Source organism: Melanerpes formicivorus, unplaced genomic scaffold (assembly GCF_026170545.1).
Source record: "Melanerpes formicivorus ecotype bairdi unplaced genomic scaffold, bMelFor1.0.p_v2 SCAF_46, whole genome shotgun sequence".
NCBI lineage: Eukaryota > Metazoa > Chordata > Aves > Piciformes > Picidae > Melanerpes > Melanerpes formicivorus.
Window position 1 is genome coordinate 2,567,306 of NW_027142398.1, and position 18,768 is coordinate 2,586,073.

At 55.0% G+C, this 18,768-nt stretch overlaps 1 protein-coding gene and 1 long non-coding RNA gene across 2 annotated transcripts in view; one reads left to right on the plus strand and one right to left on the minus strand.

Annotated features, from left to right (window-relative positions):
* The first annotated feature begins 4,468 nt into the window (after positions 1-4,468).
* LOC137451818 (uncharacterized) lies at positions 4,469-18,759 on the plus strand. Its single transcript, XR_010989907.1, has 3 exons — positions 4,469-4,557; positions 6,071-6,930; positions 17,362-18,759. It is a non-coding gene; the product is annotated as an uncharacterized lncRNA (long non-coding RNA).
* Positions 7,842-18,768, minus strand: part of LOC137451817 (membrane cofactor protein-like) — a 32,487-nt gene continuing 21,560 nt past the window's right edge. Inside the window, exon 11 of the mRNA XM_068159611.1 lies at positions 7,842-7,940. Within this exon, the coding sequence (XP_068015712.1) occupies positions 7,928-7,940 (13 nt within the window). The 3' untranslated portion in view covers positions 7,842-7,927. The remainder of the gene's footprint in view (positions 7,941-18,768) is intronic.

Consider the following 18,768-nt stretch of genomic DNA (forward strand, 5'->3'; position numbering starts at 1 on the left):
TGATTTTCACATGCAAGTAGCCATAAAGGAAATGCTGCCCTGAAAGCAAATCCCCTCCATCCCCCCCAAAAAGGGTCATTTGAAACCAATCAAAGCTCCACTTTGATTTCTTCATATGCCCCAAGACTGACAAAAGCCACCAGGAGCTGAAGGGACCAAACAGCTGTCTCCTTCCTGAGGCTCTGAGTCTTTCCCCTTGCTCCAGTGCTGGGTGCAGCCATGCTCAGAGCGTTGCAGGGCGGCTCCGGCGAGAGGGCCCCTGGCTCGTCGCACAGTGACGTGGAACGTGGGAAACCCACCCTGCCCCAGCTTGTGGGAGCTTCTGAGCTGACTCAGGGGGTAAGTGAAACCAGCAGAGACAGCAAACGCCAACCTGCTCCAGCGAGCATCCCCGTGGGGTGACTCATTTGAGGAGCCACCGCGCTCCCCCCGCCGCGGCGTCGCCAGCTGAAGCAGTTAACGTTGCAGCTTCGGCCACAAAGGCTCTGTGTGAGCCTTGGAGTCCCATGGGTTTGATTGCATAAGAAACCTTGTCTGGTGGCATTTAGTTGATCAAGCACTACTTCTTCTGGTCACATGGAGGGCTGGCTTCCCCTTGCAGCAGCTACAGCAGGCCTCAGATATTTTTTACTGCTGTCTCACCCTTCGGTTCGGCAGGGTCACCCCCAGCACCACACAGCAAGAGGCTGGGCTGCTCTCCCAGGTCCCCAGCTCTTAAGATCCTCTTCATTTATTTTAGCTGGGCTGCTCTCCCAGGTACCCAGCTCACTGGACCCTCTGGGCTGCTCTCCCAGGTACCCAGCTCATAGGACCCTCTGGGCTGCTCTCCCAGGTACCCAGCTCATAGGATCCTCTGGGCTGCTCTCCCTGGTACCCAGCTCATAGGACCCTCTGGGCTGCTCTCCCAGGTACCCAGCTCATAGGATCCTCTGGGCTGCTCTCCCAGGTACCCAGCTCACTGGACCCTCTGGGCTGCTCTCCCAGGTACCCAGCTCTTAAGATCCTCTTCATTTATTTTAGCTGGGCTGCTCTCCCAGGTCCCAAGCTCATAGGACCCTCTGGGCTGCTCTCCCAGGTACCCAACTCATTGGACCCTCTGGGCTGCTCTCCCAGGTACCCAACTCATTGGACCCTCTGGGCTGCTCTCCCAGGTCCCATGCTCACAGGATCCTCTGGGCTGCTCTCCCAGATCCCAAGCTCACAGGATCCTCTGGGCTGCTCTCCCAGGTCCCAAGCTCACAGGATCCTCTGGGCTGCTCTCCCAGGTCCCAAGCTCACAGGATCCTCTGGGCTGCTCTCCCAGGTCTCAAGCTCACAGGATCCTCTGGGCTGCTCTCCCAGGTCCCAAGCTCACAGGATCCTCTGAGCTGCTCTCCCAGGTCCCAAGCTCACAGGATCCTCTGGGCTGCTCTCCCAGGTCCCAAGCTCACAGGATCCTCTGGGCTGCTCTCCCAGGTCTCAAGCTCACAGGATCCTCTGGGCTGCTCTCCCAGGTCCCATGCTCACAGGATCCTCTGGGCTGCTCTCCCAGGTCCCATGCTCACAGGATCCTCTGGGCTGCTCTCCCAGGTCCCAAGCTCACAGGATCCTCTGGGCTGCTCTCCCAGGTCCCAAGCTCACAGGCTCCTCTGGGCTGCTCTCCCAGGTGCCCAGCTCACAGGATCCTCTGGGCTGCTCTCCCAGGTCTCAAGCTCACAGGATCCTCTGAGCTGCTCTCCCAGGTCCCAAGCTCACAGGATCCTCTGGGCTGCTCTCCCAGGTCCCATGCTCACAGGATCCTCTGGGCTGCTCTCCCAGGTCCCATGCTCACAGGATCCTCTGGGCTGCTCTCCCAGGTCCCAAGCTCACAGGATCCTCTGGGCTGCTCTCCCAGGTGCCCAGCTCACAGGATCCTCTGGGCTGCTCTCCCAGGTCTCAAGCTCACAGGATCCTCTGAGCTGCTCTCCCAGGTCCCATGCTCACAGGATCCTCTGGGCTGCTCTCCCAGGTCCCAAGCTCACAGGATCCTCTGGGCTGCTCTCCCAGGTCCCAAGCTCACAGGCTCCTCTGGGCTGCTCTCCCAGGTGCCCAGCTCACAGGATCCTCTTCCTTGCTTTCCCTGCAGGAGCCTATGTGAGAGCAGGAGCCTGCAGTGGCTCTCATGTGCCTGTGTGCAACAGGTGTCATTTTCAGTGTAGTACAGACAAATCCCAAAATAGCTCAGGCTCTTCAGACGCTGCGAAGAGAAGGGAAAAAAAACCAACAGTGGTTACTTCAGCTTTGGTTGTAGTGAAAAAACCCAAAGCTGAGAGGCAGCTCTGAAGTAGGGAATTAAAATGGCAGACGTAGTAGTGAGCTGTCTCTCGGTTCCGTCTTTCAAACGGGCTGCCTGCTCTCTCGCTTGCTCTCTGGTGCATGCAGCCTGACACACAGCTCCTCACACACTGCTGCTTAGCTTCCCTTTGATTCCCAGATGCTGCAGCGGCCACAGATCCTCCTCCACGTTTTCCAGGTTCACAGAGTAGTTTGGGTTGGAAAGGACCTCAGAGATCAGCCAGTTCCAACCCCCCTGCCACGGGCAGGGACACCTCCCACCAGCCCGGGTTGCTCGAGGCCTCATCCAGCCTGGCCTTGAACACCTCCAGGGAGGAGGCATCCAGACCCCCCCACCCCCAGGCAACCTCTTCCAGTGTCTCCCCACACTCACTGGAAAGAATTTCTTCCTCATCTCCAGTCTCTTCCAGCCCAAAGCCATTGTCCCTCATCCTGTCGCTCCAAACCCTTGTAGAAAGTCCCTCCCCAGCTCTCCCTGCAGGTACTGGAAGGCTGCTCCAAGGCCTCCCTGAAGCCCTCCCCAGGCTGAACAGCCCCAACTCTCACAGCCTGTCCCCACAGAGGAGGTGCTGCAGCCCTCTGACCATCCTGGTTGGAGGCTACAGGAGAGGAGAGCACTAAATCCCCTGCCTGGTGCTGGAGCTGGCCGAGGGAGCAGAGGCAAGGGGAGAGCTCTCGTTCATCTGCACTTGCCTGCTGCTTCCTGCTGTGCTGAGCTGCAGAGCTCGCTGTGGGCTCTCTTCTGACAGGGATTATTGGATTCTGGTGACTCCAGGAGTGCAGTTATTAGTTCCCCTGCCTACACTGAGCATTCTGAATCTGTGTGTGTGATAACACTTATTAATACCGTTCAGGTTAAGAGGAGCCTATAGCTTTCCAGCACTTGATCTCACCCCATGCATCTGCCCAGTGGTTGAACCACGGTCAGAGCAGTGTCTTCTGGCCAGCACAGCAGGGTCTTGTGGCTCCAGCAGTAGCCTTGTGCTTTTTTATGCCCAGCAGCAGCTCCTTTAAGTTGCCTTGTGCCCCAGGGTACCTGCCTGCTGGGGCTTTGCAGGATGTAGGCCTCACATCTTTTATTCCAGAGATTCACAGAATGGTTTGGTGTTGGAAAGGACCCTTCAGGATCACCTAGTTGCAAGCCCCCTGCCATGGGCAGGGACCACTCCCACCAGCCCAGGTTGCTCTCCAGGCTTCATCCTGCCTGGCCTCGAACACCTCCAGGGAGGGGGCATCCACACCCTGCTCCAGTGTCTCCCCACCCTCACGCTGTGAAGCATTTCTTCCTTCTCTCCGCTCAGTACCCCAATTGCTCCCTAACATCCAGCAGCAGAGTTGTGGTTCCTGTCACCAAAATGGTTAATCCAAAAGCAGTGACTCTCAACTGGAGCGTGTGTGTCCGTGTCTGTGTGCCTGTGTGTGTTTGTTTTTTAGAGCCAAGAAGATTTGCTTTGGGCTCTTTTTTTTTTCTTTCCTTATTTTTTTTCCTTTCAGAGGCAGAAACCACCACAAAGTTGGCTGTGGTTTCGGCTGAGCTCGTTGGGAGATCTGTACTGCTGCCTCCCCAGCCTAAAAGAGTTAAACCCCAGCCAGCATGACTCAGAAGCAGAGAAGGAGATGCGAGGGCTCAGAGGAAGAAGAGAAACAGAGGTTGAGGAACATAATAATTAGTTCTACTCCCCCCTACCACACACCCCAAAAAAAACCCCAAGGTGCAGAGTCCAGGAGCCACGTTCCCTTCGGTGTGCCTGGCCCTGGCACGGCTGGCACGGGCTCCCTGGAAAGCTGCAGTTCCGCTCTTATAACACAGGGAGCAGGCTGGAGAATTTAGAGCTGCGTCACAGAGCTCAGCGAGAGAGTGAGAGAGAGCAAGCTCCGTCGATAGGTTCTACCAGCAACAGCCCTGCTGCAGCAGGAAGGGGAGAGAGGCAGCAAGAGAGGCAGAGAGGGCTCCGGCGAGAGAAGTCACCCCAAGAGCAGGGGAGCGGGCTGCTGCCAGCATCCAGCCTCAGCGGGAGGTGGGAGCGGGGCTCGCCCGGCGTAGGAGGTTTCACCCATTTGGCGATGCTGGAGACCCGGCGCGTTTAATCCCACGGGGAGGGAGAGTGGGCAGACGCCGCAAGGGTTAACGGCAAGGAAATTTCTGGAAGCTTCTCTTCTGCGGCGCCAGCCGGCGAGCGGAGGGCTGAGGACTGCGCAGCTGGGGCACGGGCAGAGCTCTCCGGTCCGGTTCGGCTTCCCCACGTACGTACCCTTTGCTCAGGACGGGGCTGCAGCCGCAGCCGCGGCTTTGACGCGACCTGCCAGGCTGTCCCCGTCCTCCCCCGGGCTGCCCCCGAGTCGGGATCCCAGAGTGCCTCTCCGGTCGGGATTTTGGCTGGGGCTGGTTGCTGTGTTCTGCGTCAGAGCTGTTTTCTCAATGGAGCGACGGCACAGGTTGTACCGAGGTGGCTCTGGCCGGCACTGCCGTGCTGCAGAGGAGGGCAGCAGCCGTGGGGGAGAGATGACAACTTTGCAAAGACTGCTGTTTGTGTGTTTTGGTTGGGCTTTTTCATCCTGTCCCCCCCCCCACACCCCCTCCTTTCACCAGCACCACCCCCCCTGTCTGCCTGTCTCTCTCCCGAGGCTGGCACGCTGGTGAGGCTCTGGCTGGCAGGGTTAACGGCGGCTCCGGAGCTTTGTCACTGCGTAGTTGGGCAAGTGGCAAACGGTGACGCAGTGATCATTGCAGGGCACCTCGGCCAGTTTTTAAAAGCACTGGGGACAGGTAGATTGGTGCCTTCCAGAGGCTTCCAGCCTAGCTGAAAGGGGTTAAGGATGAGTCGAGACGGGAAGCTAGCATTTAGGGATTAAATGTCATCATTTTGGCGTTGGAAAGTTGTTTACCTTGCTCTCTCCGTGTCTCCATGTTGGCAGCGGTCCAGCTCACATGTGATAGTCTTCCCTGTACTGCTGCATCATTAACTAAGTGGCAGAGCCGGCTCCCCATTGGCCGGGGAGGGCTCTCAGCCCAGAGCTGCCCTCCCATTGGCCGAGGAGAGGATGGCAGGTGAAAAGCCCTCCCGGATTGGTCGAGGGCTGGGTGTCAAATCTCAACGTTGATTTCACTTGCTTCAAAGTGCCGGCAGCTCCCTGCCCGCTGCCAGGGCTTCCCGCGCTCCTCCGTGGCCCCTGGGCAAGGGGCAGCAGGAGGGCAGGGAGCAGTGAACTCCTCGGTCTGGAGCTGGCACCCGTGGGTGCCCCGTGGGGGTGCTGGGGAGGTTTCGTTTTGCTGCGTGGTGGTGCCGATGACGTGTCAGAGCTGCACGCCGTGGGGAAGGGGAAGGCAGAGGGGTCTGGGGCTCCTCTCCTCGCTTCCTTCCTTCTTCCTTCTGAGGTGGTGAAGTGGTGGCAGGACTGGAAACTGCTCGGGGCAGGGACTGCACCTGGAAATTACATTGCAGGAATAATTAGAGAAGTGAAAAACCACTCCTGGCCAAGCTTAGCTGTTGTTAGCACTGAAGTGCGAGTTTGCCACGGGCCCGGTAACATCCGGGAGCGCTCAGAACAGCTCCAGATGATGGAGCCGTAAAGGTTTGCTAAGGAACTACCAGCCTGAGAAAGCTGGGGCTGAAGGACTGGGGGTAAGGATGAATGGGAGAGTGAGGGCCGAGAGCAGCTCTGGAGAGAGAGAGAGAGAGGCTGAGGAAATGACAGGGAGAATATTTTTCTCTCTTGACCATTTACTGTGCTATTTTTTCCACCTCTCTTCTTCAAGCGACCAGCAATGAAGATGGCAGCTCTGCCTGGAAGTGCCGAGGACACAACCAGCTTTGAGCTTGGTCCTTCTTGGCCGAGGAAGTCTCTTCCCGATTAAGCAGTGGAGTGGTAACTTTGCTTTCTCATATGGCTTAGGGAACATGATTCCATAGCCTTTTCATCCTATCGAGGCTTAACCAAGTTGAAGGGGATGGTAGCAGGAGCATTTCATCTGCATTACTCACTCGTTGACATCTCCAGCGTCAGGTCTGGTTGTTTAGCAACAACCACTGGGGTTCAGAACCGGCTCCAACACACTGCGCCCACCGGCTCCATTCCTCCAGCAGTAGCCTGTCCTCTGAGCAGCAGCCTGAGAGAGAGGGAAGAGAGAAGCAGGGTTGGATTTCGTGCACATACCCCCATCCCGACCGAACCGTGGTGCGTCGGTGCCGAAGGCCGAAGGCGCTGCGGTCTGAACCCCGGCTCCGCCGCTTTGCGCAGTGCCGCGGAGGGCAGGACGCCATTTCCAATGGCACTGCGGCGGTAGGGAGAGGGAGGGAAGGAGAAAACAGGCTCTAGGTGCCACTCCCCACTTTTTTGCCCCCCTCTTTCCCATCTCCACCTTTCTTGCCTCCCCTCCTATTCTGCCAGACTCCGTAGGGAATTTCAGACTCTCACTGCAGTCGTCACAACCCCTCCTGACTCACTGAGCCTCGCTGGCTGGAGCTGGCTCCCTTGGAGCATCCTTGCCTCCTGCAGCGCCAGTTCCGCAGAGCAGGGGAACAACAGGAATAGCAGCAACACCGGTGGGCCCTGCAGCAAGATGGACAGGCATAAACACACACACACACAGAGGAACAGTGCAAGGCAGCCATGGAGGTAATGCTGGGGAGCCCGGGCAAAGGAAACGATGCTCGGTTGCGTGCAAGAGGGGTGGGTTGAGTTTGGCTCCGAGTGCTGCCCGAACGGACAACCCTTTGCGTTTCTCCCCATGGCCGTTGCGGGGTGGAGAACCTTGTTAATGACCAAAGATGGTGCTCCTTGGTGGCATTTCTCAGCCCTTTGGAAGGAGGTGCGGTGGAAGGCAGGCAGGCAGTGTTCTTGCTCGGGCAGTGGGGTGCTTTTGGGCGCAGGGCCGCGTTCGGGTTTGCTCCTTTCCGCTCCCACCGCGTTTGCCGCAGCGATGGTTTCACGGCGCCTAAGAGCAGGGAGGGTAAGGAGAGGGAGCTAAGAGAGGAGTTATTTCCATGCTCAACTTTGCCTGCAAATCTCATTAATTGGGAATTGAGGTTACTGTCAGCAGGTGTATCTGTAGGACTGGCAAGAAAGAAGGCTGAGAAGGGGACGTGGCACAGGACGCGGCCGTTTGGCGCATAGGGCTGGGCTGGCTCCGCTGCGTGAGCTGTGCGTGGCTAACTGGTCCGTACTGGTTTGCTGCCTATTGCTGCAAAATAGAGCTTGGGGAAGCCGTGATTTCTCCCTCCCCCTGCCACTGGTGTGTGTGACATTGCGTGAGCTGGTTCATTTGTGGGGTGTTTGGGTCGCCTTCCTTGGGCAAAGGGGGGTCGGTCGTGTCTCTCAGCCTCAGTGCGGCATTATGACGCAGCGTTCGGGAGCGCCCTGGGTCCGAGGGCAGAGCGAGAGCCATTTTCTTGGGAGTTGTGGCTGTTGGGAGGATGGCAAAAACTGGGGGAAAGGGAAGTTAAGGATTGCAAAGGCTCCCAAGATAAATTGCAAAGCCTTACCATGCTGTTCTTAGCGAGGGCAGGCTCCCTGACTGACGAGACAGCCATGATCTCCTCCTGCACTTGTTTTGCCGATGGTCATGTTACATCTGTGACGCAGTCCGATTTTGCTGTTGGTCCCTGCCTCTGCTTTAAGGAGTTGAGCTGATGAGGGCAGAAGCTCGAATATGGTTAGAAAGATGAATTTAATCCTGATGTTAAAAGTTCATTAGCATCCCCAAAGTGGCAGGGGGATCAGCACCCACAGAGGGTGAAGGAATCCGACTGACGCCGACAGCACCTCGAGCCATTTTGTGGCTCAGAGTAGACTCTAAGCCTGCAGCACTGCTGCTGCTGTTGCTGCTGCTCTTCATTTCCATGTCACACAAACACAGCTTTGGGCTCTCTGTCAGGAGCTCGACTGATGCTGTGAGGAGCTCCCAAGTCAGCCAGCAAACGTTTCACCTTTGCTTATTGGGGGAGATTAATTAACGTGTCCAAGCGTTCTGCCCCTCACTCCTCTCACCAACCACTTCCAGACCTACCCAGAAAATCCACTGCTGCCATCTATGATTTTCTGAAACTTCCCCCTGCTGTTTTCTCACCCTTTCACATGGGTGGGGCTGGAGGGGGCAGGCTGAGATTTCAGTCAGTCAAGTGTCTGTATTGCTGACTCTTAATGGACAGAGAAGTAGGCAAGAGACAGGAGCTGCCCATCTCCTCTGTACAGCTGAAAACAGACGTGGATACTCCCAAGCCTGGGCTGTGGAGATGCCAAGAAGTGAGAACTCTGTTCTGGTCTCGCCCACCCAAAAGTTTTGGTGGAAAGGCAGCAGTAGGGGTGGGGTGGGGGAAGAAAAGTCAAGGCAGGAATCTCACAAAATGGTTTCAGCAGCATTCAGAGATGCCAGTGCTGTTTATACTGGCACGGCTCCGAGCGAGGTACCATGAGCTGCCTGCTGCAAGGTCATTCCCCTGACTCATTGTCGGCAACCAGTTGGTTCAGGAACTCCTAATCCACGTTTCTTGCAACTGTGGCAAGTGCTTGGGTCCTGAACCTCTGGAGGTGAGGCTTGACAATGAATGCTGCTGCAGCGATGGGCCACTGAGCCCACAACTGTAGATCCACAGGGCCCTGCCTCCTCTCTCAGGCGTTCTAAAATCCACATCTGTCAGTTGTTGCTTGAGCTAACGGCAAAAACTTTGCACTAGTTCCCTCATCCACCTTCCCCCCACCAAGACTTCCACTGGACTCTTGGGCATCAGGAGCAGCAGGGATTTAAGGACTAGGACTCAACTCCAGGGAAGTAAAGGGAAAACAGTGTCTGCCTGTCCTCGCATTTCTGTCCCGTAGCTGTGACCAGGTGGGGTCTGCAGGCTACTCTCTGCTCACCAGCATCTGCCAAGCTAGGGCTGTCCCTCACCAGCTTTCAGTTCCAGGTACCTCTCAGCTCAGTAGCTGTCCTGTCCCCTCCCAGGATTCCACATCTTCCCCTGCTGTTCCTGTGTGCCCCTGTCATGAGTATTTTCAGTTGACTCAGGGCAACATGGCTGCGTTAGGGCTGGCTCTAGGCTCGGCTTCCCAGGCAGCAGGGGAGTGATTAATGCCAAGGATCTGGAGCAAACTCACTTCTGTCCCCATGGTTGCAAAGTTCAATGTGGGGGCACCTCATCTGTCTCCTTTAGAACAGAGAGGAACGTGGGGACCAGTGCAGGTCAAGCATGGCTGTGAGTGGACCTTTCCTGCTCAGAGGGTTGCTAGTCCACCCCTCCAAACCCCCAGCACTGGGCAGCCTCCTGCCTTGCCCATGCTTAGAGTCAGCCTTAGCCTCCAGCATGGTTATTCTGTAGCTTTCAAAGGGAAAGAACCTGGCTGCTAATCCCTCTGCCAGTGACGACTCCTCGCCTACAGGGAGGCATATGTGAGAGCTTGTCTGCTAAAAACTGAGCCAACACAGTGTGATTCAGACCTGAAGCTTTCCAAGGAAGAGAGCTATTTCTGAGTGAAGCACATCTCTGCAGCTCCCCACACAAACACTCTCTATCCAGTGCAAGTGGTGCATGCTAGGTAGGTGTCCAGCAGCGGCCACTGCTTTGCTGTTTGGATAGAGAGCTCAGCTGCTCCTCAAACACTGAGGAGGGCTCTCAAAGATACAGTGAAGGTACAGGGATGGAAATCAAAGAACAGCTTAGGTTGGAAAGGACCTTAGAGATCATCTATTCCAACCTGCCATCCTGGGAGCAGCTACAAATCAAACAGCTGGAACGATCAGGAGAGTCAGCCAGGAGTTTGGCCCAGCTCTTTTAGCCAGGGCCTTCTGCTGCAGACAGTGGTAACTAATAACTGCACTCCTAGAGTCACCAGAATCCAATAACCCCTGTCAGAAGAGAGCCCACAGCCAGCTCTGCAGCTCGGCACAGCAGGAAGCAGCAGGCAAGTGCAGGTGAACGAGAGCTCTCCCCTTGCCTCTGCTCCCTCGGCCAGCTCCAGCACCAGGCAGGGGATTTAGTGCTCTCCTCTCTTGGAGCCTCCAGCCAGGATGGTCAGAGGGCTGCAGCACCTCCTCTGTGGGGACAGGCTGTGAGAGTTGGGGTTGTAGGAAAGAAGGCTTCAGGGAGACCTGAAAAGGGCCTATGAAAAAGCTAGGAAGGGACTTTTTGCAAAGGCTTGCAGTGAGGGGAAGAGAGGAAAAGGACTGAGGCTGGAAGAGGGCAGACTGAGACTGGAGATTAGGAAGAAATTCTTTCCAGTGAGGCTGATGAGACACTGGAACAGGCTGCCCAGGGAGGTTGTGGCTGCCTCCTCCCTAGAGGTGTTCAAGGCCAGGCTGGATGAGGCCTTGAGCAGCCTGGGCTGGTGGGAGGTGTCCCTGCCCATGGCAGGGGGGGCTGGAACTGGCTGATCTTTAAGGTCCTCTCCAACCCAACCTCATCTGTGACTCTAGGAAGGTTATGTCTACAAAGGGCAGGTTATTCCACAGTGAGCATCTGGCCCTCTGTGCTCCTGTATGCTCTTCAGTGGCACAGGACAGGCTTTGGTCTCTTGAATGCCACAAAGGAAATAAATGTAACCCCCCCTGACCTGAGCTGAAGGAGCTGCAGTGGGGATGTTGGGGGAACATCACCTTCCTGAAGCCACTACACAAATCACAACAATCATCTCCCCCTGCCTGCTTTCAGGACCTGCAATCAATACTTCCTATTCCAAAGGTGAGGCAGAGGGACAGAAGTTAGGAGCAGAAAATGACTTCCCTGCCTTCAGCTGCTTTGGTGGGCAATTTTTTTTCCTGGTTTCACAAAGTGCTGCTCAGCCAAGCTCTGCATGGCCACCTCTGATGAGCCCTCAGTGCTGCCTGGCCCTGCCTTAGGTCATGGAAGTGCAATGCTTTGCTTCCCCTGGGTGTGTTTGCTCAGTTTCACCTCATTGCTCCCTCTGAAATCTGAAATCCTCCACAGGATTCCGTGGTTGAGTAGCTCCTGTGCCCTCCAGAGGGGCTCTGTCTTTGCCTAGCAACTCACAGGGAAGGACACAGAGCAAGACTTGAGCAGGGCCACAAAGATGCTCCAAGGGCTGGAGCAGCTCTGCTGTGAGGACAGGCTGAGGGAGCTGGGGGTTGATCAGCCTGGAGAAGACTCCAGGAGGGCCTTACTGCTGCCTTCCAGTACCTGAAGGGATCCTACAGGAAGGCTGCAGAGAGACTTTTCCTGAGGGTGTCTGGAGACAGGACAAGGGGGAATGGCTTGAAGCTGAGGGAGAGCAGGGTTAGACTGGAGCTGAGGAAGAAGTTCTTCAGTAGGAGAGTGGTGAGACTCTGGAACAGGCTGCCCAGGGAGGTTGTGGGTGCCTCATCCTGAGGCCTTGAGCAGCTGAGTCTAGTTGAGAGGTGTCCCTGCTCATGGCAGGGAGGTTGGAGCAGATGATCTCTGAGGTTCCTTCCAACCTAAACCATTCTACAATAGCAAAGGCAGAAGGAAACTCTCTGCTTCCAAGCAAGTCAAAGCCATTCCAGGTGAGCAGGTAGCAAAGCACAAGGTTAGAGACTGTAGCCCAAATGTCTGTCCCCATGCTGAAGCTGCCCCTCTCAGTTCACAACAGCTGTGAGACAAGCACCAACAAACAGCAAGGCAGTGTTCATGCTCTGGGATTGAAAGCAAAGATCTGTTAACGCTGTCTTGCAGGAGGTTTTTAGCCTCTTTGTTAGACCCCAGCCCCACAGGAAAGGTGGATCAGGATGACAGAAACACAACCTGAAGGCTGATGTGACCCAGATATGATTCATAGAATGGTTTGGGGTGGAAGGGACCTTTTAGAGCATGGGCAGGGAGGTCTCCTATTAGCCCAGGTTGCTCAAGGCCTCATCCAGCCTGGCCTTAAACACCTCCAGGGAGGGAGCAGCCACAACCTCACAGAGCCACCTGGTGCAGTGTCTCACCACCAGTACTGAACTCTTCTGCCCTCAAAATGAGGTTTGCTGCACCCAAACCACTCATTTGCCAGAGGACTGTCCAGGAGAATCCTGGCTGGCATCAGCCCCATGCTGGGAACGAGCTCTATCAAAACCTCACTCAGGGCAGCAAGAGTCAACCACACAGCAGAGTGCCTTCGGGGAGGCCTCCCCACAGAGCAAGGGCTGAGATGCACCTCTCAGACCTCATCACAAGCCAAAGTTCAGCCACCACAGACACCAGCACCACCTGCCCTGCACTGAATTACCTGGAAAAGCAGCTTCTCCCTACCAAACAAGCAGGGCAACCCCTGGCTCTCCTCTCACCCCCAAAGCCTTGGAACAAATGGACCATTTGAGAAGATGGCTCAGGATGACAGGCAGCTTGCTGATGGTTCAGCACAGTTAGACAAATGCTGCTGAGTGCTCTGACAGATTACCCTTAATAGGAATAGAAATTGGTGACTCAAATGTCAGGCAGGCCTGACAGTCCCACTGCTCACAGCCAGCTAAGTGGGACAGGAGGCTCCTCAGGCTTCAGCCCCCAGGGTGCCCCAGGCTGGGGTTCAGCTGGTTTTTGGGGACCTGGGGGTGGGTGGCAGGTAGCACAAGGGCTGGAGACTCAGGGTCTGGCTTTTGACTTTGCTCTTGATGCTGCAATGTAAGGCTGCAGGAGCAGGACTTAAAGAGTAGGGGATGGGGAGCTCAGGAGTGTGACCTGGAGGTTTTATCCTGGCCCTAATCAAGGGGGGAAAAAACCCCAACAAACCACAATACTTTATTATGGTTTAAACTCCTGAGGGAAGTATGGAGGGCTGGAGAATCCCTGCTGTGAAAACAGGCTGACAGAGCTGGGGTTGTTGAGCCTGGAGAAGAGAAGGCTCCAGGGACACCTTAGAGCAGCCTTACAGTACCTGAAGGGGGCTACAAGAGAGCTACAAAGGGACTTGTGACAAAGGCATGGAGTGAGAGGACAAGAGGTAAAAGGCTTCAAGTGCAAGATGCTCAGCTGAGGCTGGTGAGGTGTTGGAACAGGTTGCCAAGAGGAGTTGTGGAGGCTCCAAGCCTGGAAGTGTTTAAAATCAGGCTGGCTGAGGCCTTGAGCAGCCTGGTCTAGTGGGAAGATGTCCCTGCTCATGGCACGGGGGTTGGAACTAGATGATCTTTAAGGTCCACCCCACCCAGCCTGGGACCCTCTGAGCCCTGCTTTTGCTGCCTACAGCATCAGCAGCACCTCCAGAGCTGTCTTCCAGTTGCATGCATCAGCTCCACTGAAGTGCTGCAGCATCTGCCTGACCTTTCCTCAGCCCAGGGCAGCGCTGCTGCCAGCACAGAAACCATCACAGAGCCAGGCCTGGCTCAGGCTGCAAGTTAGGGCACATTTGTCCATACCTGACCTAAGCAGCACCACACAGTAACAGAGCTGCACAACAAACAGATGCAGTTCCACACTCCCTGGGGCTGAGGAAGCTTCTCTTTTTGGTGAAACCTTAGAAGTTCACTCATTTCAATTCCCCTTGCAGGTCACCACTTGCACTGTCACACCCCTCTGCCCTGCACCTGGCCTCACTCTGACTCATTCCTTGACTGGAGGGATGATGCATCAAGCTCAGATCTTCTGCATGTTCAATGTTTTCTCCAGGGGAGAAGGGAGTTTGATGTTTCCCTGCTGGATTGGATGTGGCACTGAGTGCCATGGTTTAGTAGTCAGGAGGTCTGTGGTGCCAGGTTGGACTTGATGATCTCTGAGGTCTTTTCCAGCCTTGGTGATTGTATGATTCTGTGACAACTGATGGGACTTCCACACTGATCATAGTGTCATAGAATCAGTCAGGGTTGGAAGGGACCACAAGGATCAGCTAGTTCCTGCCATGGGCAGGGACACCCCACACTAGATCAGCCTGGCCACAGCCTCAGCCAGCCTGGCCTTAAACACCTCCAGGGCTGGGGCCTCAACCACCTCCCTGGACAACCCATGCCAGGGCTTCACCACTCTCATGGGGAAGAACTTCCTCCTCACCTCCAGCCTCAATCTCCCCACCTCCAGCTTCATTCCATTCCCCCTAGTCCTATCACTCCCTGAGATCCTGAGCAGTCCCTCCCCAGCCTTCTTGGAGCTCCTTTCAGATACTAGAAGGCCACAATGAGGTCACCTCAGAGCCTTCTCTTCTCCAGACTGAACAGCCCCAACTCCTTCAGTCTGTCCTCACAGGAGAGGTGCTCCAGCCCTCTGCTCATCCTCCTGGCCCTGATGGAGGTATTGACTCCATCACTTGAAAATGGAATAGGGGGGAGGGGAAAACCAACCCCAAAGGATGCTGCAGACAGAGCCCTGCAGGGATTTGTTTGGTTCATTGTGGAAGGCCCAGAGATGCCTCAATTTATAAGCTGCAGGTTGTGGAAAATGAGGTCTGTGGCATCCAGGCTTGCCTTGTTCCTGTAGGCTAGATTAAAGGTCCTGGGCTGGGGAAGGAGTTCCCTTTCATGGAAGAGGCAGGGAGTGCTTCCCTTTCTGCCTTTGTCTCATGCAGAATGGAGAGAGCAGTGTGGAGTCCGGGGAAGGCTTTGAGATGTTGCTCTCAAAGCAGCTCCAGAGCAGCACTGCTACTAAAAGGTGTCTGAAAAAGGTGGGAAACCCCCCAAATGATGCTGGAACTTCTGCCATTTGACAGCTCCAGCTGACTCTGCCAAAGCCAAGCCCAGCTGGCAGGGTCTGCTTGCCTCCACACGTGTGTGTGTGTCCATATGTACACATCCAACACACCCAGCAATGGCTGAGGGGCACTGGCTGCCTATTAATAGCTGAGTGCTGTGTGTATCACAGCATCTTCAACTGCTCTCTTTATCTCCTCCCCCTCCCTGCTCTTCCTGCCCAAGCATGCTGCTAGGTTTGGAAAGCACAGTCCTGGATCTGTCCTTTGGAAGAGGTGGACCTGGAGTTTGGCAGAAAGGGCTGAGTCTGGCTGCTCAGGGGGAGCTTAAGGCAACAGGACAGTGGCCTTGAGCAACCTGGACTAGGGGAAAGTGTCCCTGCCAGTGCCACAGGGGTTGGAAGCAGATGATAGAATAGCTTAGGATGGAAGGGACCTCAGAGGTCACCAACCTCTCCCCATGGGCAGGACACCTCCCAGTCAGACTCAGCTGCTCAAGGCCTCATCCAGCCTGGCCTTGTCATCCCCAGGCAGGAGGTATCCACAACCTCCCTGGGCAACATGCTCCAGTGTCTCACCGTCCTCCTACTGAAGAACTTCTTCCTCAGCTCCAGTCTAACCCTGCTCTCCCTCAGCTTCAAACCATTCCTCCTCATCCTATCTCCAGACACCCCCAAGGAAAGTCCCTCTGCAGCCTTCCTGTAGGATCCCTTCAGGTACTTGAAGGCAGCTCTAAGGTCCCACTGGGGTCTTCTCTTCTCCAGGCTGATCAACCCCAGCTCCCTCAGCCCATCCTCACAGCACAGATGATCTTCAAAGTCCCTTGCAACCCTTCAGGCAGCCTGGAGGAGAGGCAGCAGCATCTCCATTATGAAGTCAAAGCTGGTTTTATCAAAATATAAATAATGCAGGAGTCTTTGGTCCTCAACTGCTGCATGGTATTTCTGGGAAGGTTACAGTCTCCTCCAGAGGGCAGAGGGGAAGGCATGCAGAGGTGTTCAGACCCAATTTAACTCTCAGACCTCTAGAGCAGCTCTCATTTCCAGCAGCACAAACAGATTTCCACCAAGGGTGGGGGGAAAGATAAACAACCAAGAAGAAACCAAAAACCAACCCAAAGCAACCCCCACTGGAAGCCTGGTTCTGAAGGCTGCTGCTGTGCTGCTTCATCTGTGCTGCAGCCTGTCAGCAGTAACTCTGGCCCCTGCTTTTCAGGAGTAAATCTTCCACTGCTAATACCTGGTGCCTCAGAAAGAACTGTGCCAGCAAGCCAGACACTGGGGAGGGAACCTGCTTTCCACTTGTCTTTCACCCTGTTGCCCCAGATAATGGATTTAGAAAGTACAGCAAATATCCAGACCCAGTAATCTAGTGCAGCTCTTTCCCCTTCCTTCCATCCCCCTTGCTTGGAAGGGCAGGCTTGCTTTTTCTTCTCTCCTTGCTGAGCTCTTTCCCCTGCAGCCTGTGGGTGTGCATTAGGACGTAGGCACTGAAGCAGATCCTTGGATTTGGTTACAAAACTCATGCAAAGAGTTGCCAAAAAAACCCAGGGCAGCAATAAGTGAAACTCCCCAGCTCCACCTCTGCCACACTTCAGTGCATTTTCCATCAGCTTGTGCAGCAGCAGCAGCAGAGCTTAGCTGCGGTGGCCAGGGGTCGATAGCTGCTGAATTATGCACGTGTGTGGTCACTCACAGGCTTCCAGACACCCCATCTCCTGCCATCACACTGGGACACTTAGACTGTGGGTGAAGAAGCAGGGCTGTGCTGCACTACAGCACTGCTCAGCCCTATTTCCCTTGCCAATAAGCATCAGCCACTCATTTTCACACTCTCCTACTTCCTCGACAACTTTCCTTGAACCACTTACAGTTCCATTTGCAAATGCTCCCTTTTTAGGCTTCCTTCTGACCCACACTCCAAGCAGCTTCCATGCCAGTTGGTCTTCCTTGTCCCTTGCACACTTTAAAACTTGCCTCACCCCAGAGAAATCCTGCACCTCCTTGCTTATTGAAAGCCTGCAATCTTTCCCAGGGGGTGAGACAGCTGACAGAGCAACTTCCATCACGACAGGCAGATTTCCCTGCCGATGCTGAGTGATGGGAAGCCACAACACCCTCTGCCTTGGGCAGAATGAGGTTTAGAGCTTGGTTCCATCTGCCATGACATGGAAAAAATGTGTTCCTGTACCACACAGCCTTCCCCTCCCCCTCTCTCATCATCCTCTGCACTAAAGAGAAGTCACAACCCTGGGTCACTACTCGCTGGTAAGAGCTTCAGGATGTTCCACCTGGCTCAGGGGAGGGAGGGGGGGAGGGCATGGCAGGCAGAGCCAGAGTGCTGGCTTTCTTCATCACACATTTCCATGCCTCCTCCTTATTCCCAACTATTCCCAAGCTGCCAAACCCCAGCTGTGTGTCCATCAAGCAACTAACCCAAAGGTAACTGCCTTGCTTCCCAGTGACGCTCAACAAATGACTTTTTCTCTAGGTACGGTGGAGGTGAAGGATTTTCTCTCCCAGCCTGCAGCCATGCACACAAGATGTGTCTTCCTCTGGAAGCTGGTTTCACATGGTGGCTTAGATTTTCCCACTTTGTATCTAGCACCATTTGAAATCAGTGTTCTAGGAGCAAGAATTACAGCGTGGGAGGAGATCAAGCAGCTGCCAACCTCAGCGATGGCCTCCGCTCCTCACCCCCAGCCCTCTTCCCCCCCCAGTGGTTATTCCTTTGCCAGCCAGCCACTCTGTAAACATCACCTGATTTCTAGACACTTCTACCAAGCACTGTAATCACCCTCTTTCCCAAGCTAGGGCCAGCCACAGGAACAGCTTCTTTCCAATGTATTGCTGCTCAATAAACAATGGATATTGAGTTCAAGGTGTCCAGAGTTAAAGTGATCCGAAAGCTGCACGAGAACCCAACCCTGTGCCTCCTGCCAGGCAGAGGGCACTCAGCATACAGCCACCAGCTTCCCAACACTTCCAAATGAACCACCTGGGAGCAGATCTATTTCTCTCTGGGGGCTCTGTCATCATCACAGAACCACCACCCCACAGCTCCCAGAGATGAGAAGCTGCCCTCCCAACCGCCTCAAGAGAAGTGCCTTCAGCAGTCACCACGAGGTGCCCCCCTGCTCCACACAGACCCCACTCCTCCCCCTGGGGGGACTTCAGTTTCTTTGCTGGTAACTTCTTTAACGTTTCAGGAAGTTCCTCTTCCCTTCTGTGCAAACCCTTGAAGCTGACCTAGTTTTGCTTGAGCTCCCTGTTGTCCAGCAAGCCCTCACGCACAGAGGAGCCGGTCGCTGTGTGGACGAAGCCCTTGGCCAGAGCACTGCATAGTCATCTGTAAAGAATTCCTAGCTGCCATCTACAAGAGGACTCCTCTCTGAGCCAGGACAATGTCTCTTACACAGGCTGACCGATTTCTCCTGGTGTTCAGAGTCTCAGTTTTTGTCTAGCACCATTTGAAATCGGTTATGATGTAGGGGGAAAAGCAACAGTAATGGAAACCTTCCTCCCCCCCACCCCCAACAACCCCCAACCCCACCCCCCACCCCAAAAGTCCTTAACAACCAAACACCATCAGGAGGAGCAGGACCCTGCTTCCCAAACACCTCTGGGATGCTTTGCTGTTCCTCTCACCTGAAGCCACAGCTAGAGGCCGAACGCCCTGCACGACAGGAGGACAGTCAGCATCACCTTCAGCTAGGAGGGATGCTCCAAGAGACAGAGAAGCCCCCTGGGGGAGGCAACAACCACCCAACCTTCTGACCAGCTCTATTCCATGATGCTATTTGTTTGCCTTAACCTGTTCTTTACTCAGATTTTGCTTCATTTGATGATCATTATTCTCTCCTTTGAAATAAAAGTGTGTGCTACTTGGTTTGGGCTC